The sequence below is a fragment of the Denticeps clupeoides genome, chromosome 6 (genome assembly GCF_900700375.1).
Source record: "Denticeps clupeoides chromosome 6, fDenClu1.1, whole genome shotgun sequence".
NCBI classification, from domain to species: Eukaryota; Metazoa; Chordata; class Actinopteri; order Clupeiformes; family Denticipitidae; genus Denticeps; species Denticeps clupeoides.
The window spans coordinates 11,052,759-11,078,039 of record NC_041712.1 but is presented as its reverse complement, the minus strand read 5'-3'; the positions used below and the strand labels follow the sequence as shown (position 1 = coordinate 11,078,039).

The following is a 25,281-nucleotide window of genomic DNA, read 5'->3' as shown; positions in this document are numbered from 1 at the left end:
TGATGGGTTAAATACAGAGGACAAATTTCACTGTGTGCACTGTGTGCTGTGCTGCTGTGTATCACACGTGACAATCACTTCATATGCTGCAAACAAATGGCGTTGTGATTTGTGAAGCACAATCTCAAAGACTCAGTAAACCCCCAATGGTAGGAGTATTAGACATTATTAATCATAAATATAATCTTGGCCAGCACACCACATAAGGTGTCTCCTAATTTATCATTAAGATAGCGACTACCTATGTTATCGTACATAAAACAGTAACATTGATGTGGACTAGTTTGTTTTTTTACGATTCCAGAAGCTTACCTTACCTTACCTTACCTTCCTTACCTTACCTAAATTACACTACCTCAGACAACCAAAAATATTGGTTTGAATTTAGCTGGCTTGTATTTGTATTTTTTGTGTAAGTCAATATTCTCTGAATCATTTTAACCTTTATTTTTAAATTCTCCTTTTTTCCCTTTGTTTCTATAAAAAATGGCATTGAGTATTTCCCTGGGTAATGAGGTATTGCATTTGAATTCCTATTACTGAGATAAACCCAGCAGAGTATCTATAGTGTTTTACTTAATTCAGTTTATCGCTCACCCTTACTGTGTGAACATGAAAATTATGCTTTTCTTAGACCTTCTAAAATGGTAGGGAAATTAGGGAATGCAAAACTTTGATGGATTGCCTACGATAGGCAAAGTTCTCAGACTCCAGAAGACTGGATATCTCACAGTCATTTAGCAAACTATTGTTTATAATATTTTGTGGCCAGTTCAAATGAAGTTCACTGTATGTGGGATATTCATAATCCACCATATCATCTGGTTTCTACATTTGTTTATCGTTATCATCCTGCAATCTGTGGCACTGTGCATGTCTGTGGACAGTTTTGCAGAAAAGAGGCTGGAAACTCAAGCGAACATGAACAGAAGAAACCATATGGCAATCTTAACCTCAATAAAATACAACATTATTTCATACTGTAGATTTTTCTCAAGCAGAAGTTACAAGACTCATAGCCATACATTTGGAGATATATGGATAAAAGTAAGATTTTTTGTGGCATATAAATCAGATATTCTGTTAGATAATTACATGCATACAACAAACACACACACACACACACACACACACACACACACACACACACACACACACACACACACACACACAGAACCATCAGCAGACCAGAGCATCAGGGTGACAGTAAACAGTTAATCAGGAGAAGGTTATGTCTGCAGTCAGTGTTGGGAAGGTTACTTTTAAAATGTATTCCGTTACAGATTACAGAATACATGCCCCAAAATGTATTTTGTAACGTATTCCGTTAAATTACTCAATGTGAGTAATTCTACGTATTCTGAATACTTTGGATTACTTAATATATTCTCATGCTTTTTACAACTAAATGAATGTAGCAATCACAGATGATAAAAAAGCCCTGTTTTTCCCTAAAAAAAATTTTATTTATAAAGCTGAAAAGTGGAAGAAAAACATAAAATATGCCATTGAAAAGTATTTACTGTTATGGTCACCAACATATTCCATCACTTAGTTAAAATAAAAAGTACCCTTGCACAAGAAAAATGACCCTCTTTTTGATCAGGACCGCACCTTCCTCGCAGCGGAAAGGGGCCGGCGCGGGTGCGTGCGTGGGCGCGGCAATTACAGCCGTCTCCGTTCCGCGCGGCCCTCCTCAAACCCTCCGAGCGGCGAGGTTAAACCGGGTGATGGCGTGTCACCTTACACACACTCAGTCCATGTGCACTGTAAGAGTAAAAAGGTGTAATAGTGAATTAAATCATATTTATTTACAATTTCAGGATTTACGGACGCTGAAACAGAGTGCAAACTTGAAGGACTGCGCATGCGCAGATCCGCTAGGTAGCACAAGATCGAGAGGGGATAGCCTAACATATCAATCAGGAAAAGTCCTGCTTTCCTGTACCTGGCCATTGACCTCTGCTGAGGGCCCCAGACCAGTTAAATCTAGCTGTGCCACCACCTTAGTTGAAAAGATGCCTGCAGAAGTAGGACTTCTGTGGAACTGACTTGGCATGACGCTGTTGATATCAGTCCATTGTGTTTTGTACAGGGAACACACAGTACAGATTATCAGCGACTAGTTCAGTTTGGCCTCAGACTTCTCTGGAAGTACGGAAGTGAATTCCCGGGCTTCTTTTGCAACTTTTCTTAGAAACAGAGACCCTTTATTTGACCTTTGTTTCGCTGAAGAGTGGGTCAGAGTGTGCTTCCTCACATTTTAACATCAACCTATAATTTTAAACCACATGCGACAAAGAGCACCGCTGTCTGGTGTGTTATTCATTGATAGAAAAATGGAATTCCAGATTCTGCTGTTGTGCTTGTGCATTTTAATATTGTGGTTTGAGCTTTGTTGTACATGTCAAGGTCGTAGTAGCCTAGTAAAAAAAAAAGTCATTGTGTGACTGTTGTGAAACACTGGCAGCACAGCACATAGTGCACACAACAAAATGTGTCCTCTGCATTTAACCCATCACCTTAGTGAGCAGTGGGCAGCCATGACATTCTGTCCTCTGCTTGGGATTCAAACCTTCCGATTACATGTCTGCTTCTTTACCCAGTCAGCCACCACTGCCCAGTTGTTCAAAACCCCACTTACTACCATTTTGTCCCTGAGCAAGACTCTTAACCCTGATTGTCTCCAGGGGGGCTGTCCATGTAACTGTCCGTCTGCTAAATCAGTTTGATCAGCATAGAGGCTTCTGCTCTGTTCTACCACCTGGAATTACTGGAATTCCAAGGCCATCAAAGTGCCACGAAGGGCTAATTTGCTGGCAAGAAGATTCCTTATAAAGACCTAGATTCCATTTTTGGGTCAGCACGAATGAGCATCAAAGGCATAACCTTGCTTACCCGAGAATAAGATTTATTAATTTATCAGCACTGGATTATGTTTGTGACAGATTATATGTTATGGATTATAATGTACATCAAGCTAGTATGTCTGCAAATGAGATTTCAAATTTATTTTTTCAAGACTGCTTTTATTTACAGTACTAGTTCATGTCGTTTGGAAATGCCCAGAAATATTGCCTAATGTATTCTGTTTGACGGATGTTTCACAGCATTTTCCCGTGGGAACAAACAGGAATTCACCTCCTCTGACCCCAGCTTCACTATGCGTCGGAGGATGGAGCATCTGAGGGAGGAGATGGAGCAGATCTGTCTTCTACGACAGGTGAGAGAAGCCAAAACAATGTTTCCTTCATTATTAAATGTGGGTCTGTGGGCAACCTTCTGATTATGGGTCAATTTCTTTACTCGCTGCCCTTAATAACCATGGCTAGCAATATGTGAGTTTTCACACTTTGCCAGACATCTCAGGGGGCAGAAGAGGCAAATGCTGGACACGTCTCATCTGGGACTTTTTAAACCTTGGGTTTGATATTCATGTTTTCCCATAAGCTGCAGCAGTGCTAAAGGGACAAAATAATTCCCCAGTTGTTCACACACAGACAGATGTGACAGCAATTCTTTTGAAATGGGGAGAATTAAACAAAATGTCATTTCAGATTCTTCAAACACACTGTCATTGCCAAAGTCAGTCTTTCAGACAAGTGATCTTTCAGACAACTGTCATGAGTCTTCATACCAGATGATACTCATAAAAACGTGATTATCCTGCTGACACTTTTTTAATGATGATGATGGTAGTATGTCAGAAATGTCAGCCCTAATACGGACAGAATAACCTTACTAATTATAATACTTTGAAAAAGTGGCATGTCTATGATTAAGGAGCCTTGTGACCTAAGGAGAAAAGCTCCTCCTGAATTCAGCAGGCAGGACAGGACCTAACAAGTCATCTGCGGAGACCGGCCAAGAACGGCCTCAGTGGACTTAGGCAGCATTATACACAACTGCACTGATAATAGAGGATCTTTTTTTCTTTCTGAGCCTGGGTTCCTCTCAAGGTTCCTTCCTATTTCTCAACTCAGGGAGTTCCTTGCCAGTGTCACCTTTGGCTTGTTCCCCTAGGGGCTGTCAGCACTGGTCTAACGTGAGGTGTTTTGTGCAAATATACACTCAGAGGTGAAGACAGAGGTTTTCTGGGAAATTGATAAGTTTTTAATAATCCATCAGCAATATTTATAAATCATATGTAAAACCCTTTCCCTAACATTAGACTGACAGGTCTTATAAAACCAACCACATGACAGCTTGTTTGAGCTCTTGGCGGAACAACCCCTGATTACATGTTGTATTTCCATTTCATCATTGAGCATTGTCTTTCCTTCTCCACTTTTTCCACTTTTTTTTTCTCCACTGTCACTGTAAGGCTTGAAAGTGAAGGGAGGGCTGGATGCTGTTCCAGTTACTTTTACAATTACAGATGTGTTTGTATTCTGGCCCAACTTCAATTTCTGGGTGAAGTTCAGATCTACCTGTTTTTTTACCACATGCACCAGATGCAGATACATGAAAGGAGTGGAATGCATTCTTCATATGTGACATAAACAAGAGAACGATGTTAATGAAATTTTGCAAATGCAAGACTGGGATCAACTCAACCAAACTGTTTTCTGCACCTGAGTTGTATGACATTTAATGAATCCCATCAAGATACCTAATTGTTCCACAATGACAATTTTTAGAGCAACAGTCCATTTAACAGCCTTTTTACTAGAAACATGTAGGTGTGACAGATGAACGTAAAACATGGCAGCTCTTCCTCTGGGGAATGAGGGTGGGGTCAGACTGTGTCAGCAGGCCTGTCGACAGCTGCTGTAGAGAGGAATGTTTTAATTGTGGTTGAACTTCATCAACTTCCCATGATTGCATTGTTAAAGGGATTTTTTGTAGAGTGCACAAGTTTGTGTGTGCCATACAGCAAGAAAACCGGATGATTCGCCCTTTGTTGAAGACGTCTGTTATGGCTCTGCACAGCGTTTCTCACTAACAATGATATATATGTGTGTGTGTGTGTGTGTGTGTGTGTGTGTGTGTGTGTGTGTGTGTGTGTGTGTGTGTGTAAATATTCACTTTACTATGCTGTCATGTCTTTGCCTAGGCAGATTTTAAATTTTTTTTTTTCAAGCCTCGAGCCACCGAGGTGCCAATGAGCAAAGCGCCTGTCATGGCTGCCCACTGCTCACCAAGGGTGATGGTTAAAAAACACATTTCGTTGTGTCACCATGTGCTGTGCTGCAGTGCATGACAATGACAATCACTTTTACAGAAGTATTTACAGAACGAAAAGTATCTGCATATGTCACAGGACCTGGCACAAAATGATAATTAGGCAGGTAAAAAAGAAAATTCATGAAGTGTAATTCTATTAAAAAATACAAACACCAGTTTGAAATGTTAATCTGGAATTATCAGACCTATTTGCAGGCAGTGATGAAGATGGTGAACAATAAACATATAAATTGAAAAATTGTTAAATTCAAGATCTTTCACATCACATTTGTGATGTGGTGTATCGAACTCTTGTAGCTCTTGTATGTCAAAAATCTTGACATGCTTGGGTTGATATTTGTTAATGACAGTATGAGATTGTCCTGATAATGTGACTTTTACCATGTGAATGATTTACTACTTCACTGTCATGCTGGATCATGGGTTGTGTGACTATATGAACCTTTCATGGGCATGTGAGAACTTCCTGAAATTTGATGTCACCACATAACCACTATAAACGTTTGTCCTTTTTACCCTGGACTCTATATTTGATATTCCGCTTCATGTGGCCTTTCCATAGAATCTGGAGTCTAGGCTGAAGGTCCTGCTGCCTGACGACGTGGGAGCGGCACTAATGGATGGGGTAGTTTTATGTCATTTGGCCAACCACATCCGACCGCGCTCTGTGGCCAGCATTCATGTGCCATCCCCAGCAGTGGTAAGTTGCATCAGTAGTTGCAAAAAATTGTTATTTGTTTTTGTCATGTAACTGTCACTGTTTTTTCCCCCTCTGTGGTTGGTATTCACCTGACATGTCATTATAAAAAAATCTGTTCTACCTGTCTACCTGCTTACAACTTCACTTAAAAGTTTACCTTAGGTCATATGTAATGAATTTCATCACTACTGATTGTAAGTCGCTCTGGATAAGGGCGTCTGGTAAATGCTGTAAATACATGTGCGCACACGCATAGACACATTTAAACACACTGCATGATGTATTATTTTTGTCTGATATGGTGTGTTTTTCTTCTCATTTGCAACACAGCCCAAGCTCAGCATGGCGAAGTGCCGCAGGAATGTGGAGAATTTTCTGGATGCCTGTAAAAAGCTTGGTGTGCCACAGGTACTTCAGAGTTATTTAATCTTGAAATGGAAATAAATGAACATTTCAGTCACTTGACTACAGAAGGGGTGATAAATTTTCATAATAAAATCAAGCTTTTTATGAGAGTCAGTTAATAAGAACTCAGTTTATTTATAAAGCACCAAGGTGATGTACAAGAAGCCGTGTACATAAAACTGCATACAGAATACAACATAAAATTAAATAAAATACAAGGAACAAAACTACTAGAGGACATGATGTCTCCCTCAGTACAAAAAGCAAAAGAGAAAAGTTTTTAACCTCAATTTAAAAACCACCACCGGATTTAACATGTCAGGGAAGGTTGTTGTCACAGCCATGGTGGCATGACGAGGCAGGTGAACGGAGATGATGGGAAGAGGGACGCATTTGCATGACTTCATGAAACCAGGGTTTCATTTATGCAGAACAGGACAGGGGAATGTGTAACACAACAAAGACCCGATGGCGGACAGGGCAGCTTTATACATTCGACACAGGTGAAAACGATTAGGGAACATTACATAGGACTAACGTGAATCTCCTTCCGGACCGGCTCATGACAGTTTTTCCAGGGACTGCAACCCCAGAGGCTCTGTCTCCACGAGCCTTTAGCCTAGTCACAGGGATGGTCAAGACCGAAGTTGTCTTGCTGGACTGTATTTATGAAGAAAATCACAGAGGTACTGAGGCTCTGACCCGCATAGAGCTTAAAAAATCAACAAGATCTTGAACTCCATCCTAAACTTCACTGGTAACCAATGAAGTGATGCCAGAATCGGGGAGAGGCAGGTATTATTACGGGGAGGCATAGGGCAGTCTGTGTGTAGTGCATACAGTGAAAGGAATTCATTGTCACATGTGACACACAACAGCACAGCACCCAGGTCACAGTGAAATGTGGTCTCTGCATTTATCCCATCCCCTGAGGGAGCAGCCACGGTACATGTTTTGGTTCATGGGTGGAATCAGCAATAAGAGGAAACTCAACTTCTGAGTGCTCTAGAAATGACTGGATTAAAAAAAATTATTGGCCTTAATTTATTTTTGGAAAAGTGTCCTGCTGGATTTTTATTGTTTTGTTATGCATCAACCCTGTTCTATCCACAGTGTTGAATATCACACCTTAAGTGAAGTGAAAGTGAAGTGATTGTGATACACTGCAGCACAGCATGTATATTCCAGTGTAAATCCTTTCCATTTTGCGTGCAATTACTGAAAAAAAAAGAAGCAAATCAAACGACTGTGGAACCCCTAGTTTGCTTTGCGTCAACCAAAACACTTGAAATCCCACACATGGGATGGAAGCTGTAGCTGGTTAGCAGTTGGCTGGTAGCGCTGTTGACGTTTGATAATGGTTAATTACCAGCAATATCGTGCTATCGTTAACAGCAATAAAAAGGCATGCCTTACTTTTGGGTGTAATTAAATAAAAGCAAGCATGAAAGTATAATTGTATAGTTTCCTGCTACATAGTGCTGCCAGATATTTTAGCAGTTTGTGTTCCCTGTGTCTTGGATGATTATAGGGCCCAACATAAATAAATTGACCCCATTGATGCGGTGGAGAAGTCTTTTTTTGATCGATGTAATATCAGAAGAAACAATTCATTAGCTGCTCTTGTTGCTGCTCTAGCTACACATGACGACCATATGTGCCTAACGTGTCATGTTCCCTCCCTAACGGTAATAAAAATGCTGAAGGCATCCTTGAAATATGTGTGTGTAAAATCTATCCAGATCTGAGATAAATGTCACGCTGCCATTAACTTAAAATTGATTTATTTTTATTGCACAGGACAAGCTCTGTCTACCACACCACATATTGGAGGAGAGGGGACTGGTGAAGGTGGGAGTGACAGTTCAGGCTCTTCTAGACTTGCCAGCATCCAAACCCACCCAACTCTCGACCATCTAGTGGGCCATGGGCTTTATGTGTCCTCCATTCCCAACCCCACCACAACAAAAAAAGAACACTCAGTCAAGCCTCCGTCTGAGGAAACACACGAGTAAGCAGGAGCCTCCCCAGCCGGAGGAGGAGTCTGTGCATCGCTGGACACATTTATTCTCTTCCTACAGAGACCAATGAAGATTTGGAAACATCCTTACTTCATCCACCCATCACTCATTTTCATCATCCACCCTGGTGGACCTGTGAGCCCTTTTGGGGGAGGACAGAGACCCTGGGGTTTAGTCCCAGCTGGCTGAGTGGGGAGCCGGCGCATGGGGCTTGCCCGACCACGCAGCCCTGCATGACGTCAGCTGGACCACTGTGGCTTTCTTTCACCTCCATTCAAGTGAAACTGTGTGATGGAGTGTGTGTTCGGCTTTTATTTTTGAAAGCAATGTGGGACTGTGGTGTGTGGTGAAAAGATGTCATTTACAGCATGAAAAGTTGAAACCACATGATGACAGGTGATTTCACCACCACTCTCCGTCTTCCTCACTGTCAGCTGAAAGCAGTGCAGTGGGATGGAGGAGTTCGCAAAGCACAGAGGAACTTCAGAAGAAAGATGGCTCAAAAGATTTGAAAAACCTCCACACACACACACACACACACACACACACACACCGGGGAGAAATGAATGCCTCAGTTCCATGATGGTGAGATATTAATGTGTACTCGCCGGTTTGACTTTGTTCCCAGGTAGATCTATGCTGACAAAACCCTGAGAAACTATAAACCATGACCATAAAATTCAAAGGATGAAATATGCCCTTCACCCACGCGCACACACATGCCCAAACAAAGTTTTTCATTTCTGTCATTGGGCACAAAGTGAATAGAATGCTGGAGCCTAATGCTGCACCTTATTTTCCCCCAATACATGTTCTGTTGAGTTTGTTCCTAACGTAGCCAACGTAGCCAAAGCGGGTTATCACTTGTGTTGTCTTCATAACATTAAATGGGCTATGGAATGTACAAAAGCGTCTGGCAGGAAATAATTTAGAGAAATTCTAAATTGTCCAAAATAATAGATCGTAATGAGCTGTAAATGATAAGTGAACGTTAATGTTGATGACAGAATCGCAGAGGTGCTGTTTACATCAGTGCTCAAATTGTCTCATTTGGCTCTTAGATTTGGATATTATTGACCATCTTTTAGTTAGTGTTGCTCGGATCCTTTTCCTCATTGAAAAAAAGCATCAATCGTATGTAATTGTTTGTGCGTGTTAGTTTGATCGGGAGACCATTACATTTTTACCAACAAATTAAATACTGGATTTCAACCCAGCGTTTCAACCACTTCCAATTCCCTGCCAATAAAAACAAAAGGCTTTTCTAATGAATGGCCCTGTTAGAGTGTGTGGCTTTGGCTCTTGAACTGATTGTTTGTAATGGCAAATAAAAAAGTGTTTCTTTGTTGCTTTTAGATGGATCAGTCTGATGTGTGGGTACACAAAACTTTTGTTTACCCATGTTTTACTGGCAGGCTCACTGCTTGACTACACCAACTATAATGGCATGATCTACAGAAACAGACTATACAGGAAAGCCTGCATGTGACCTTGGAGGCACTATGCCTGTGCATCGACGGTAAACAACTTGGCGGGCTTAGCTCCATTGAAGCACAACTGTGTGCAATAGAGTCAAGAATGGAGGTTCAGTACACTAACTCCAGGCAGTCTATGTAACCTTGTACAATATGGTAGAATAAACGATTTTATTAGAACTGGGAAGCTGTTTGAATGTATAGAAAACATAGAACTACATTTTGTTCAAGAAAAATTATTGGGAAACTCTTAAAGACCTTGTGGGGATGGGCAGAGCTCAATACTGTACTGCAGCCAGCCAGACATTGTCCATGTTTCTTAAAAGTCAGTGTGTCTGTTCGATTGCACATACATTCACTGAGTACGTGTGGGACATGTGCGTGTTTGAGATTGACCACATTAAATATCATCTCTACTGGTTTATCTGATATGCCAGTTATCTTGTCTACACAACATACATATGCTTGGGTAATTATGGTAGTGTTGCGGTTTCACCACAATTAACAGAAACGTGTGGATATCAGATTGTACCTATAGGATTTTAGCCAACAGTCGTCCATGTCATCTTTATTTCTAAACCTCCTAAGCATTATTTCTTAACCTTTGTGCCACAATGTTAAAAGCATATTCTTTGGCCCTATGTGCCCAATGATTTTTTGGCCGTTTTCTGCCGTTGTCTTGGGTGTTTGCTGTGCTGCATTCACAAACTGAAAAGATATTTTAGCAGGATGGATCAGGTCTCACGGACTTACCCTGACCTATTTATTTATTTCTTCATTTCTTTGTTCACATACGCTCCTCGGATGAATTCATTCTGATCCAGTGTATGTGTGTACATAGTTGGTTTTGTATGAGACGATGTTGACCGCATGCATGAACTCCTATTAGATGAAGCCCTCATACATGTACATATTCCCTGTAAAGTCAAATCAAAATGAAAAACATGATGTTTCTTAAAAAGAATGAAACAAAATGAACATTTCAAGTTCAAAAAAATCTCAAATAAAATGTTTTTCTTATATCCAGTTGTGATATTTTTTTCTCACTACCCTTTTTGTTTTTGCATAATTGTTAAAATAGTTTCTATTTATCTCTATAAACATGTCATTTTAGTTCAATTTTTTTTGACTGGTACTCATTTAATGACATATGATGTGTGAGCGGATTATCATAGCTGATTTATTTGAAAAGACAAACAGAACAGCAGCACTGTGGGCACAACTTGGTTTTGAGACAAATGTGAATGCGGAGCCTCTTGTGAAAAGTTCACAGTGTTTATGGTCACATCTTCTGAATCAGGCCTTAAAATAAAAAGTTGCTTAGCTGAACTATTCAGGAAATATTTGACGCCCAGGGGCTGCTGGGCTCTCACAGCTGGGGCCAATGCACCTGATCAATTCAAGCCAACGCCAATAAGGCATAATTGATCAGGACTAGCAAGCAGCGCCCAGTGGGTGCTGTGCAATAATGTGGACGCAGGCTTCCCGTTCTATGTGTTTTCTTTATTTTCATGACCATTTACGTTGGTAGATTCTCACTGAAGGCATCAAAACTCTGAATTAACGCATGTGGAGTTATGTACTTAACAAAAAGTGGAGACCTGGCCTCCACAGTCACAGGACCTGAACCCAGTCGAGATGATTTGGGGTGAGCTGGACCGCAGAGTGAAGGCAAAGTGGCCAACAAGTGCTAAACAACTCTGGGAACTCCTTCAAGACTGTTGGAAAACCATTTCAGGTGACGACCTCTTGAAGCTCATCGAGAGAATGCCAAGAGTGCGCAAAGCAGTAATCAGAGCAAAGGGCGGCTATTTTGAAGAAACTAGAATATAAAAAATGCTTTCAGTTAGTTCACCTTTTTTTGTACTACATAGTACTTCAGTACTATGCCTTCAGTGAGAATCTACCAATGTAAATGGTCATGAAAATAAAGACAAGACATTGAATGAGAAGGTTTGTCCAAACTTTTGGCCTGTACTGTATATTATATATAGGTCATCTATGTGTCCCTCTTCTTTCCCACAGTTGTCTTTGTCATAGTTTATAATATATGCATTATAGCACAATTTATTGCAATATGTGAATTTAATTGATTTTCAGACTTTATTTAATTAAATAATAAGAAAAACCACTTTTTAGTATAAACTGAGCTCAATTATTTATCATTTGTGGTCCTATTCATAATTAATGATGGGTAAATAAAGTATTGCTGGTAAAATATCTCCTTCTGGGTAGTATTAAATTGTATGGTTGCCTGCTGAAACTTTTCATATACCTACTCACATAATTAAACAAGAGCTGGAAATATGACTCAGGTGTATCTCTGGTTGATTCTCTCTGCAGATCTTGGCTTCTGTTAATAAATTTACCAAAGACTTGGATCCAATATGGACTGTTTTTATTACTGGACTGTATATCCTTCTCTGCTGCTGCTGCTGTGTGTGTGTATGTGTGTGTGCCCAGAATGCCTTTGGGGGATTAGGATTTCTTTGGAAATTTGTGGTTGATTCTCCCTCCAGCTATCTGTGGAGAAAGTTTCCACTGCAGCCAAGTCAGGATCCTCCCTGTCTCATTATTCTTCATGCACAAGCTGATCCATTTAAAAACCTGTTCACTTACTGTAACTGTCAACTATTCAACCATCTATCAGATAACAGTGTAATTTGATTAGACATATTCCTGACAAGACATATTCTTTGTTAAAAAAAAAACATATCAGCTGGCTTTCAAACCATACAGCAGCATTCTGGCTTTGTACAGTAGGGGGAGCCCAAACCATCATAAGGATCTGTCCTGTTGGAGAACTCAGCAATATCACCAGAATCTTAGGGACCATCAGCTCAAGGAGAGAAACGCCAGCAGCTCACATCCAGGGTAAGAACTAGTTCTCTTCTTCAAACATTATTTCAATTTTAAGTACAGTTACACCCCCCATGTCTTATACAAATACATATTGGCATTATTATTATGTACAAAAATGATCATTCATTTTACCTTTGAATTGTTTTGTACCATCTATTACTAAATAGTTCAGCATGTCAGAGTTAATCAGCAACAGAGTACCTGGACATTTATGTAGTTGTGCTTAATCTATGTATTTTCAGAATTTGATCTTACTTCTAGAATTAATTTTTACTGGTTTTATTGCGGTAATGTCTTCAATAAATCAGACTGATCCCCCTGGAGACACTCAGGGTTAAGAATCTTGCTCAGGGACACAATGGTAGTAGCTTAGTGGGTAACACACTCGGTCACTGTGGTGGTAGAAGCCTAGTGGGTAACACACTCGCCTATGAATCAGGAGACCCAGGTTCAAATCCCACTTACTACCATTGTGTCCCTGAGCAAGACACTTAATGTGTGTTTGACGTGTGATTTATGGAGTATCATTGAATTCTTGATCTCTCATACTAAAGCCCTGGGTTACTTTAGCAGGAAGGCTTAGTGGTCTGGCTTAGGAGGGTGACATGTTGGCTTTCATATTCATCCTGGCTACAAGCCATAACATGAAGACAACTATTGGCACTTTTGTTCCTGTAGAAGAAGGTAAAGCCGCCTCCCAAACACACACACACACACACACACACACACACACACACACACACACACACACACACAAAAAAAACACACACATATCACCTTCAAGATGGGGATTCCCCTTAAGTGTAAATGAAAAATGATTTATCTTTAGTAACCACACACAGCCATGCAGTATTAAAGACATCAACAAAGCGGATGATGGTGAAAGTAAAACTATTATAATAATACAGCAGTGACAGTATCATAAATTTAAAAGTGACTACAATTACAGGTTTTTTGGATTGCTTAAGCACGATTAGGGCCCGTTTTTTTTAAAACAGTACCTCAGCCTGGAGACGGAGATCATCCACCGCCATGCCAAAGAAACTCTTCCATAGGATTGAGGAATGGAGAGTATGGTGGAAGATATAGGACGGTGAAATGTGGATGTTGCTGAAAGAGAGAGGGCCCACATGGGCATGGCGGTGGAGGTCCCCATTCTGTGTAATCAAAGCCCATTGAGACATACTGTATGTGATTTTGGGCTATATAAGAAATAAATGTTGTTGTAATGGCTGCACAGAGTGTTATATTTCCCCCACGTTGATCTGGGACATTGATGTTTCTTCCCCTCCTTTGTGTTCTTGTCAGGTTGAACCCAGTCTCATCTACGTAAATGAACTCATGCTGGATCTCCTCTCCATCCATTCGTAAAACTACCTGAAGAACAGTGTCAGGCAAAATTGTGTAGTTCAGTGTAGATGTAGTTGTACATATTACAGTGGAGTAAAATATTATGAGACAGTATGCAAGATCACTCTGCTAAAGTGAACACATAGCCCTGCATAACCATTCCACAACCATTACACTCTTTCGGAATTGTGCTCAAAAGGCACTTGATAAATTTGCTTCATTTGAATATGTTTTTTTTAGGATGCGTGCCAGTGTTGATATCGAGACCTCATGGATATCGTTGAAACTGGCATGGTTATTGACAATGTTAGCTTGGAGCTGTTTGAGTGTTATAGCATTGTTGGGCAAAACCACATTTTACACTACCTATTTTCCAGCTGAAATGTTTTTATCACACTTGCCACTCTGTATCGGCTTAGTCCAGTCCAGCCTCCCTCAGCATCAGGCCGTGGTTGACAACGGGGTCAGCCAGTGTTGAGCGGATCTCATTTGTCAGATTCGGTCCTCTTTGAGCACCTTCTTGTCTTCGTCTTCCTCTTCTTCTGCCTCCAGCATGGACTCCATCTCTTCCTCTGTTGATTCCTCCTCGTTGATTTACTCTTTCTCTGACATTGTGCTTGAAGACCAACAAACTCACCCGCTGCTTTTTATAGGGCTTAAACGCCTGATTGGTGAGTCTAAAATTAAGCAAGCAAGTGTTTGCACACCTGATGACTGTGTTGAACCGATTGGTTGGACGGTGCGGTAATTTGCTTTGGTATCGCAAGGAAGTGACTTCCTGATAGATTTTTGTGGCGTACAAATAGCGTACAAATATGTAGGTTTGTCATTTGAAAACTAGATATTCCAGGGAGGTCAGGACACAGCCCACCGGGGCTCCAATGCTGAAGGGCCCCAAATTTTTGAAAGGGTAGAATATTCAAGATACACTTTTATGGTGGAAGCTGATGCCTGGGTGTGGACAGAGGCCTAAGGGCTTTTGAGTGTTTCTAAAATCTCAGTCCAGCTCTTTCTTTTCCAGTGAACCCTCCTGAGAACATTACTGTGTCAGATCTGGGTTTGTTGGGACATCTGGAAATCCACTGGAATCGGCCAGCTAGTCTGAGGAACATAACTGACTGCACAGTGCGCTACCAAGTGGAGGTCTTCAGCGCCTACGAGAACAGATGGAAGGTGTGATTGTCATTCATCACATGTGAGACACTGTGAGATAAGCTCGTATTTCTGTTTACATGGTTTGTGGTGACACAGGTATGGTCTTACTCAGTCCTTACTCAGAAAGATTGTGTCATGCAAGCAATTCTGAAATTGAAATCGGCATATAGGCTTGTACAATAGGCTTATACATAGACTTTCTGAAGGATCCTTCTCCTCTTCTCTAAGGTTGTAATGATTCTCTAGAATCATGTCCCTTGATGTCAGAGGTTAAAGGGAGCCACACACATTTCTTTTTGAATGAGGGCTCTGAAGCCAACTCTTTTGACAGGGCATCCGCACCAGCCAGACATCTGTGCGGGATCAATTTGATCTGGAGCAGGCTGTGCAGCTGAAGTTGAAGACCATAGTGAAGGGAAAGTGCACCAACGGAACTGAGCTGCATAGCAGCACGGTGCATCTGGAGCAGTCTCCTCAGCACACAGGTACGGTACAGACCAGAGCCGGACAAAGTAAACATAGCCATCTGTGTTCGACCCTGTCCATTGGTTACCAGATTTATACCTGTGCATGAGGATCCAATGACAATGGCACATTGTCTGCTCTTGTTCATTTATCTATTAAAATATGCTTTCTGAAGATTATGCCTGACTGTAATATAGATATATAAGATGATTGAAGGTGTTGTTGAGAAATCTTCCCATGACATCTTCACTTGGCAACTTTTCCAAGCCACAAGATTCTCCTGAATTCTGTGGCAAGGTTACTAATGGATTCTTTTCATATTCACCCTCATGAAAGAAAAACTTCACAATGGGCTCTGACGTTAATTTGACAATTTACATTGAATTGAACTGAGGTCATCATAGAGGATACCTGATTTCTTTGCCTTTTTCTGATTTGCACAGGACATGCTAGCACCAGGGTAAGAGATTTTGACTGTGTTTTCCATCAGAAGGAATATATGGAGTGCACTTGGAGAGCAAAGGAGGAACCTCAACATTCTCAGCGAAATCTTTTCTACTGGTGAGCTGCAGGCAAGGTCCATGCACTGGACACTGTCAATGACTCTACACCTCCAAGATATGTTTCTTCTAGGCTTGATGGGGGGCATCAAGAAAATACACAAATTATAACTTGGCACTTGAAGTGCTTTAAGGAAAGCATTGTATTTTGCACCAGTGATTAAGAATAACCTAAACAACAACCATTGCAACATTAAAAAGACTTAATGCTACATTAGAGCACATCATTCATGGGCACAATTTTTGCATCAATATTTTTTTTTTCACTTCATGAATACATTTTAATTCTGGCCAGTTGTGGCCTAGCACGGGGGGTGCGCGTCCGCTAAGGTACTGTCCCCACATGTGACCATTAATCACTTTTCTTCAGTTCTATAGTTCTGTACGGTTTGCTTTCAGGCACTTTTGAACATAAATTGTTTTTAATTTGTCAGATTTTTTAAGCTAGAACCATGCCTTTCTACTTGTAGGCACAGGGATTTGGAGAAACCAATGGAGTGTCCAAAGTATCTGGAGTCTCATGGTGTTAGGGATGGATGCTGGTTCCCCAAAGAGGCACTGCTGGAATATACAGAGTTCAACATTTGTATTAATGGAACGTCACCCATGGGAGCACTGAGACCAGCATTTTACTCCCTGCAACTTCAAAACCATGGTAATGGCCTTGCCTGAACCTGACTCTGAATACCAACACACAAGGGCAGATATACACAGATGTGACACTCCAGCATCCTAAAAAATGCCATGGTTTCTTGGCTCTATTGCTTTACCACAACTGGTGGTACTTTTTTTTGGTAATTAATTACAAGCTTTTATTTACAAAAATAAACAAAAAGCAATTGTAGATTTTTGTTCGTGTTCTCCTTGTTTTACACTGCAGGTTATATAGAGCTGTACTCAGCCCTAAAAAGTTACACCTGACCCAGCCCAGTCGACTCAACTTTTAGGCTGTCTGGTCCATTTAAATAAATAGAGCACACAGGACTATACAGAGTCTTGATTAATCTGTTGGGTGCCTTATTGGGATTTTATAAGTATAATTTTGTAACCTCAGCGCAGAAACAATTCTGCGCCCCTTCTACTGTCTCTGGCATTGACCCCATGTTGGGAACCACTGCTTTAACCAATGATGTGAAGTGGTTTCAAGTTCACTTTTAAACTTGATGAAAAACCTCTCTAAGGAAACACTTTTCCTTTCGGCTGTTTGGAGTTATATCTGTTCTTTGTCTTTAATTTCTACAGTCAAACCTGGTGTGGTGGAAAATGTCAGCCTGGAACTTGGCCCAGAAAAGGTCTTTCGCCTTGAGTGGTCCCCACCCACAGGGCAGATACCTTGTCACTGTCTGGAGTATCAGGTGGAGGCCCAGGAGTCAAATGTCTGGCTGGTATGACACAATCTTTTAATGTTGATTCAATATTCTGACATGATTACAATGATCACTCTGACGTTGGAGGTTTAACTTACGACTTGCTTGGCTAAGTCTCCCATTGAGTGTAGGAGTGTAGTGCAGCAATGTCAATGAGAACCATTACTGAGAAAAAAAAAAGAAGAACAAAAAAAGATTAGTCAGTCAATGCACACCTTCAGACCCAGGGCGACATATAAAACAAGCTCCATGATGTTCTTTTCCAGGTTTCAAACATTACTGATGAAACAACCTTCACTCCTCAAATTACAAGCAATGGGAGGAGCTGCTTTCGGATTAGGTCCAGAATGCACAAGTACTGTGCTGACAGAGGAGTCTGGAGTGAATGGAGCCCCCAGACATGTCTGCCAGGTACTACATGTTACTTTCCCACAGCTTCACCAGGACATGGACAGCCAGAGAGTCAGCTTCCCCTAGACAAGACTGGCACCGAATGGCTGGACCATAACCAGCCAGGCAACATAACGCAATCTAGATAAACACTGTCCCCATCGTTTAGTCTGGTGACACAAACATTCAAGCATCTTATAATCAAAATTGTGCAAATAGATAATTTTCTTTTTCACACCTTTCTCTTCCATAATTAATAGGCCACGGAGCCTTTCCCCCTGTGCTTTCAGGGACAGAAACTGGGGCTTCCTTCTGGAACATTATTCTGATCTGCACCATTGTAGCTTCTACAGTGACAATCTTCTCTCTCCTTGTGTATCTGTGCATGTCGAAGCAAATGTGAGTGAACAACAAACCCAAAAGCTTGCTCCTTATATTAGTTTATATATTTTTAATCTGTGTCATTCAAAATATATGTACATATTTTTTCTTTTTCAGATCGAAGGGAAACAACAAGAATTCTTCTCGGTGTTCTTTGCTAGCAGAATAAACCTCTTCTGACCTGAAGGGACCTAATATTAGGTCCCTTTCACTATATGTTTGTCAATAGCAGACTTTCTGAAACTTGCACTACCTACTGTCTACTTTGACTTACTGCCACAATGGAATACCCACATTTTAGTGGCTTCGTTAATGTGTATGGCTCCTTTTTTGGACCATTGTTAGAGTTCTCAACAAGCTTTTGTGTGTATTTGTTCTGCACACTCTATGTTGTGACTGTGATGAATGTAAAATTTATCTATCAGGCTTCAGTTTAACAGCCCATGTCACTGACTTTCATATGTTCCAAAAGGTCCTCTAGGCAGTGTTTGATGGAACACAGCATAACATTTTCTTAGTATTGTGCCACAGTTCTAACCATTTTTATTTATTTTTTTGGTTTTGTTTTTGCACTGATTATGTTTTTGTTGTATTTTATTAATAATTATAAAAATTACAGTTAATACAGGAGCTCACTTACCTGTAGCAGATTTGTAACTGCATTCATTTGTGCAAGAAAATGTTATCACGGTTGATGCAGTGTGCTGTTTGTACTGCTGACTAATAAGAGTTGACAACGTGCCTGAGCCACGATGGTTAAATTATAGTCATTTAGGGGAAGTGGCTCATTGCTGAGAACTTGGCGCATGAGAACGAGATGTTCTTTCAGACGTTAAAAGGTCTGAATGGATATCATCAAGACACAGGAAGAATGTGTTTGGAACAGTCAAGTTCAAGCAGAGGGAGTGGGATTGTGGAGTTTGCATTCTGGCGACCGGAGCACCATGGAGCATGTCTCATGAACAAACACTGAGTACCTCTGAATTGCCATGTAACCACATTACACCTCTGTTGAATTCATATGCCATGTAAAAATAGATTTCTGCTCATAAATATATGCTTGTTCATTTTCCCATGTTGTGCAGTATGGTGTCATTTTGTATTAAAGTGCCTCAATTTTAGCTCAATATAATAACATGGATGCCATCTTGTGGGCAAAAAAATCAGCTGGACTAACAACAATTGCCACATTAAGTGTGAGACTTTTTTTAAATCACCAACTAATTTCTTCCAATTTGTGGAGGATCATGTTTTAGGATTCTCAAAAGGTATCAGTTGTATGATTTCAGTACATCTAAATCAGTGTTTATAGGTTGCCTTTAGTTAATAAATAACCTGACCATGAGGTTTAGATTTTGCCAACTAAACCCGAGTTCAACAGACAAATGCCAAGAGTGAAGTGGAAATACGATCTGATGGATTACAGCATGTTTTCCTGAGACTGTCCTCTCAGATAAATGGGATCTACCAAAAAATGGATGACCGTGAGACCCATTTAGAAGGTGATTCTTTCAAGCATTCGTTTGGAAACTCTGGCAAAAAGGAGAATGGCGAAATCTGCAGAGACGACAGATTGCCTGCATTTGTAAGTTCTGGAGAAATTCTGGACTTGAGCCAGGCCCAGACCCACCAGAACTCCAACAGTGTCCATGTAGCTGATCTGGATTTTCCTGAGGGCGGCTTTGGTTGGCTGGTTGTGTTGACTGCTACTTGGTGCTATGGATCCATCTTTGGTATCCAGAATTCGTTCAGCATTTTGCACGTGATGCTGTTGAAGCTATACGAAGACGCCAGCGATATCTCCTCTCAGTTTGCTGTTGGTATGTTTTCATGTTTTTAAATATAGCCCAATCATGCTCAAAAGCAGAGACTTGCTGGAAACTGGCATTAAGTTAATGGTTACCCAAGGTGGAACAAAGTAAGGTGAGGCAATAAAAAGTGACAAGGCTGACGCAATCCCAGTCATGGAAGTGATCAAAATGATAGCTACACTATGTGAAAATGGAAGCCTTAACTTTTACTGACTTTTAAACTCAAGGTCCACATTATGCAATGTGTAAAATGCACGATTGTAATCATCCTCCCCCTAAGCCACAAAGGCGTATTTTGTTTTCTGTTGCATACAATAGACAAAAGGTTTCTTTTATGACTGGCTTTTGCAATGTCCTCCATGGCATGTAGATTCCAGTCTTGGTCTTATAAAGATGCTTAACGGCACGTATTGAAAGTGTAACCCAATCTTCACTTCCATCATTTGTTTTAGGCAGCAAACATCCATTTTAAAACCATGAATACCTGCTGTCTCCAGTCATGCATCTTTATAGTTTTCTAGTTGTATTGGTTGAAACAATATATATTTTAACAAAGACTATCAAAATTACCCTGTTATATTATATATATGTAATATGAACCTGTTTATGTTATTCCATACATTTGTCTGAGCCTGTGGTAGGTTATGTTTGATTAATTCTTATATATATTGATTCTTTATAAATGTAAAATAAAATAGTTAAACAAACAAATTAATCTCTTAACCTCTGTGATTATTTTTAAAAATTAACAGTGCACACGTGTCCCTCATGTCACATTGTTTTTTGTGTCTAACAATTAATTATTGGCAAAAGGTGTTTTTGATTTGTTTTAATTTAGATTTTTTTTAAATCAATTGACAGCCCTAATTTTAATAAACTGTCCAGAATAAATTAATGTGTGCTTTGCTGGTAGGTGCGATATTCTTATTAAAAAACTGTACTAACCCCCTCACCCACTTATCTTCTCAGCCTGGATTGGAGCTCTGGCCATGGGCATGATCTTCTTCTGCGCCCCGTTGGTTAGTATCTGTACGGATTTTCTTGGCTGTCGGGCAACAGCGGTTGGAGGGGCAGCGGTAGCTTTCATTGGACTTCTAACCAGCTCGTTTGCAAAGTAAGTATTGTTTTTACAAGACAGTTCAAGTTTTATTTTTTCAGGACGTTCTTTCAGTAAATAGGGGGACCTATTTACTGTAACTACTGATTGTAAGTTACTCTGGATAAGGGTGTAAAGGTAAATATAATGCAATGTAAAATATGTACATTTTGCATCTCCCCACCTCAGTTCTCTAGGCCTTCACTACCTCACCTTCGGCCTTCTCTTTGGCTGTGGCTCCTCCTTTGCCTTCCAGCCCTCACTGGTGATCCTGGGCCACTACTTCCACCAGCGGCTTAGCCTGGCCAATGGCCTGGTTACAGCCGGCAGCAGCTTGTTTTCCATGGGGATGCCTGCTCTGCTGGAGGAGGTGCTGGCACCGCTGGGACTGGACAGAACCTTTCAGATCCTCAGCATCCCCCTGCTTGTCCAGACCGTTCTGGCAGGATTCACCTTTGTGCCACATGTCTCCTCCGTTCGCCATGGCAATGGGCCGCACGCGACTCCATCATCAGAGAGTCGCTGCCACAGAGGCCTGTCGGAACTGAAAAAACACTTTAACCTGGGAGTGTTCCATCTGCCTACTTACCGGATTTGGGCCTTTGCAGTAGCAACTGCCATGCTGGGATACTTTGTGCCTTATGTGCATCTTGTAAGTGTTGAAAAAAATGATATTTAGTGTTGTACTGTATTATATTTTTCACTTAATTCTATACGTAAGGCATTCATGAACAATATTTTGGTCTTCATTAAAGACCTTTGAAGCATAGGCTCCATGTACATGGATGTTTTGTAGTTAATTATAGCTATTTGTTATGACTCTCTCTTCCACGTAAGTAAAAAAAGTTCTGTGTTCTGTCTTGTGTTCCAATGAAATGGCCGTTTTTTTTTTCTTTCCTTTGTGGTTACTGTCAGATGGCATTTGTGCAAGAGCAGTTTGCAGGCTCTGCTGAAAGAGAATGGGTGCTGCTTCTGTCTCTGGGGGCAAGCTCTGGCATCGGACGCCTCATTGTTGGCAGAGCTGGTGACCTGGTGCCAGGCATCTGTAAAGTCTACCTCCAGGTATGGCATTTCCGGAGCTGCATTATAAAAGGAACAGCCCGTGAGAGCATGCATCGCTTCACGATGGGAATATGCTCTGAGAGTAATTTCATAAACCTTCACTTGCTCAGAGTTTTCAGCCTTTGGCCAGAGCCATTCCCTCATTTGCGTGTTGTTCTTTTATATGATATCATGTTGCCCTGTAAATGGCTGTATTCCAGATGTGCATGAAACTAAAGTGTAACCTTCTGTGGAAAAAAAACAAGATACAGATGTTGGCAGCACGGAGGTGTTCGTGGGAGAACAACTGCTTCTGTCTCTCTTCAGGCCGCTGCATTCCTGTTGCTGGGCCTGGCCACCGCCTTGATGCCCCTGTGTGGCGCGTTCGAGGGGCTTCTGGCTGTCTGCCTCCTCCTGGGCCTGTGTGACGGCTGCTTCATCACCCTCATGGCCCCCATCGCGTTTGAACTGTTTGGCCCCCGTCGGGCGTCGCAGGCCATCGGCTATCTGCTGGGGCTGATGGCACTTCCCATGACGGCAGGACCGCCTCTCGCAGGTCAGGGGCCGCTAGTCATCACCACAATGACGAGCTGACAAGCTTCTAGTTAAAAACTCTGCGTGAGAACGGAACACTAAATAAACAAGTGGGAGGGTCCTACACTTAAAGTAACTCTTCTTCTGACAGGAGAGGCGGTCTTGATCACATAGATATATTTAGGACTTCAGTAAAAATGTGTCTGTGAATTCGTAATGAATTCGTCTTCTCCTCTGTGTCGACTAAATCCGGGTAGAAAATCTGTTACTCGACACTTTCATGGTTTTCAGGGGTATTTTTGTCAAACAGACGCTGTACAGGAACACGTTCTCCGAACACAAGGCAGCAGCAAGCATCATCACCAGATGCAAACAATGATGAGAGGCCTGCCAATGACAATATTTCATCGAACCTCAACTGCTACGTTGTAATTTAATAAATATTCAGCTGTCAACCACAGCCATCAATTTTAAGTTGCCATAACATCTGGTGACAGCCATGATTATAGAGATCAGGTGTGGTGTGCATGGTGTGAATGGACAATTACACTATGTGTGTGTGTCTCTTGTCAATCACAAAGTGGAACTGGAGCAAAACATCATCCACAACATCCAGATTAAAGTCATATTTAAGAGGGTCCTTCTAAGCCTTAGAACCTAAGGGCAACAAATAATGGCTTACTCTGCTCTCCATGTATACTGAGGGCTAAGTGTTTGATCTTCATCCAGTTTTTAGAGCACGAGTTCTCAGTCCCGATATGGATAATGATTTCTGGGATAGTGCTGATCTGTAGGACACACTGTGCAGAAGAGCCTGGGATCAGAGTTTGGCAATATTTCATCGCTTTCTTGTGCATAGCTCTCATTCCTCATGGAACACCTCAGTGTTTTTCACAATCAGGTTCTCATGTTACTCTCATTCTTGTAGGTCTGCTCCATGACTCCTTTGGGAATTATCACCTGTCTTTTCACCTGGCTGGTATTCCTCCAATGGTTGGGGGCATCGTACTCTTGTTCGTCCCAAGCGTCCACCGCCGTCTTCGGTCAGGCTCTGGAGTTCTAGAAGCCCATTCTGAGGATGGCCTCCCACATCCCAAGGGTGCTGCCGGTCAAAATCTGCCAATACAGGACACACGGCTATGATAGGCCCAGTCATATAAGAATGTCAGATGTGAACTTCTGTGTTCTGACCTGCCAAAGAGGATTCAGAAGATGTGTTGACAGCACACACTCTGACCCACCAGTCACCAGATCCACTGTCGCTTTTGGATGATCTTTTTGTGGAGGTGTTGTCACCCCTTGTCACTCTGCTCCCCGTGTATACTGTTGGCCGAGTGTTTGATCTCTGTCCAGATTTTCCTGAGCTTAGACAAAACGGAAAAGGGGAAGTGCAAGTGAGTCTGGTAACGAGCAGAGAACAACGCCGCGCCAAGATCAACAAGTCTGTCCTCATGTGTACCTGCTGCTGCCCCCTGGTGGACGCGACAGGAAGTGAACAGCGCGGAGGAACGAAGCCATTAAATCTGCTCGGTGCGCGTCAAATCACGTCTGTGAGACGCGATGTTCCGCTTCTGATCGACGTGAAGTATAAAACAGAAAATAATTACGCTTTTTTTTATTGTGGTGAGATGGTTAAATAAATAAAAAAAAATGAACCCATTAATTTGAAATAGTATATCTAAAAACTAGCAAATTAAAGTGAAGAGCTGGGAAAGCGTTCTGCAACGGTCGTCAGGGAGATCAGGTTTTTATTATCACGCACAGGAGAAAAAACACACACATTATAGAGTGAGAACGTCGTGTCTGGTAAGAGAAACGCTGCTCCCGCTTACTGTATTATGTAGTTGCGTTAAGTGATATGCCAGTTTAGTTCAGTTTAATAGTGACATATCAAACTACACACGATGTTCTTCCAGCACATTTTAAAATTGAATTGAATAAAATAAGTAGGCTACCGTGTGATGACGTCACAGCAGATGGCTGACAGTTAGATTGTTCTCACTGCCAAGATTCCCAGTTTGTTTTAATAAAAATCGTGTAAATAGTCGGACAATTCAGAATTCGGTTTCCAAGTGTCAGCCCATCTTGTCAGTGCGTCTTCATGCTTTCGTTTGCTGTTAGAACATTCCTCACTTCTGCACGTCTCCAGAAAACTGCTCACCCAGAAGTAAATCAAGACGACTGTGACTTGGTTCTATCAGGGATGGACAGCAGTGGGGACCAGAATGAGACGCTGATTAAGTGGTTCCAGTCCGATGTGTTCATTATATTTGTGGTGGTCCTGGTCCTCGTCATTCTGACCGTAGGAGCCACCTGCTGGGTTGTCCGGCGCCTGCGAAATCGTCACCAGCTCTCCGAGTAAGTTGTCATCCAAAGATCAAGAAAAGATGTTACGTAGCAGGAGGCTGAGGAAGTTTTGGAATGATCTGACTGTGTAGGAACTTTCAAGCTGTAAGCCATCACTCCATGAACAAGTCTGAT

The 25,281-nt window shown here is 41.4% G+C and overlaps 3 protein-coding genes across 8 annotated transcripts in view; all 3 read left to right on the top strand.

Annotated features, from left to right (window-relative positions):
• LOC114792685 (leucine-rich repeat and calponin homology domain-containing protein 2-like) overlaps nt 1-10,810 on the top strand; it is a 52,428-nt gene extending 41,618 nt beyond the window's left edge. For both annotated transcript variants that reach the window (XM_028984033.1, XM_028984032.1), the window contains 4 exons: nt 3,111-3,223; nt 5,750-5,887; nt 6,218-6,295; nt 8,093-10,810. In XM_028984033.1, the coding sequence (XP_028839866.1) occupies nt 3,111-3,223; nt 5,750-5,887; nt 6,218-6,295; nt 8,093-8,212 (449 nt within the window). In that variant the 3' untranslated portion in view covers nt 8,213-10,810. The remainder of the gene's footprint in view (nt 1-3,110; nt 3,224-5,749; nt 5,888-6,217; nt 6,296-8,092) is intronic.
• A 1,658-nt stretch (nt 10,811-12,468) lies between these two features.
• On the top strand, nt 12,469-19,394 carry LOC114792637 (interleukin-13 receptor subunit alpha-2-like). 5 transcript variants are annotated; one of them, XM_028983960.1, is made up of 10 exons: nt 12,469-12,662; nt 13,221-13,334; nt 15,007-15,173; nt 15,487-15,640; nt 16,064-16,181; nt 16,651-16,835; nt 17,423-17,565; nt 17,814-17,958; nt 18,228-18,336; nt 18,436-19,394. In XM_028983960.1, exons 2-10 carry the CDS (start codon nt 13,256-13,258, stop codon nt 18,485-18,487), a joined length of 1,152 nt encoding a protein of 383 aa, XP_028839793.1. In that variant the 5' UTR covers nt 12,469-12,662; nt 13,221-13,255; the 3' UTR covers nt 18,488-19,394. The 5 variants fall into 5 exon arrangements, with proteins under 5 accessions (XP_028839793.1, XP_028839790.1, XP_028839789.1 ...); XM_028983957.1 differs by having other exon boundaries at nt 12,475-12,662; nt 13,224-13,334; nt 18,198-18,336; XM_028983956.1 differs by having other exon boundaries at nt 12,475-12,662; nt 18,198-18,336.
• Nucleotides 19,395-19,792: 398 nt separating this feature from the next.
• LOC114792154 (monocarboxylate transporter 8-like) lies at nt 19,793-23,943 on the top strand. The gene is made up of 6 exons (XM_028983050.1): nt 19,793-20,138; nt 21,099-21,243; nt 21,415-21,877; nt 22,141-22,287; nt 22,594-22,822; nt 23,729-23,943. The coding sequence occupies exons 1-6, from the start codon at nt 19,793-19,795 to the stop codon at nt 23,941-23,943; spliced, it is 1,545 nt and encodes a 514-aa protein (XP_028838883.1).
• Nucleotides 23,944-25,281: the final 1,338 nt, after the last annotated feature.

Excerpts from the sequence above, each read along its gene's own strand:
- LOC114792637 (XM_028983957.1), top strand. The coding sequence starts at position 13,256 with ATGTTGGCTTTCATATTCATCCTGGCTACAAGCCATAACATGAAGACA. Across the intron at positions 15,174-15,486 it reads CCTACGAGAACAGATGGAAG|GGCATCCGCACCAGCCAGAC; the intron begins GTGTGATTGTCA and ends CTCTTTTGACAG. Across the intron at positions 15,641-16,063 it reads GCAGTCTCCTCAGCACACAG|GACATGCTAGCACCAGGGTA; the intron begins GTACGGTACAGA and ends TGATTTGCACAG.
- LOC114792154 (XM_028983050.1), top strand. The coding sequence starts at position 19,793 with ATGGATGACCGTGAGACCCATTTAGAAGGTGATTCTTTCAAGCATTCG. Across the intron at positions 20,139-21,098 it reads CTCCTCTCAGTTTGCTGTTG|CCTGGATTGGAGCTCTGGCC; the intron begins GTATGTTTTCAT and ends TTATCTTCTCAG. Across the intron at positions 22,823-23,728 it reads GGCAGGACCGCCTCTCGCAG|GTCTGCTCCATGACTCCTTT; the intron begins GTCAGGGGCCGC and ends TCATTCTTGTAG.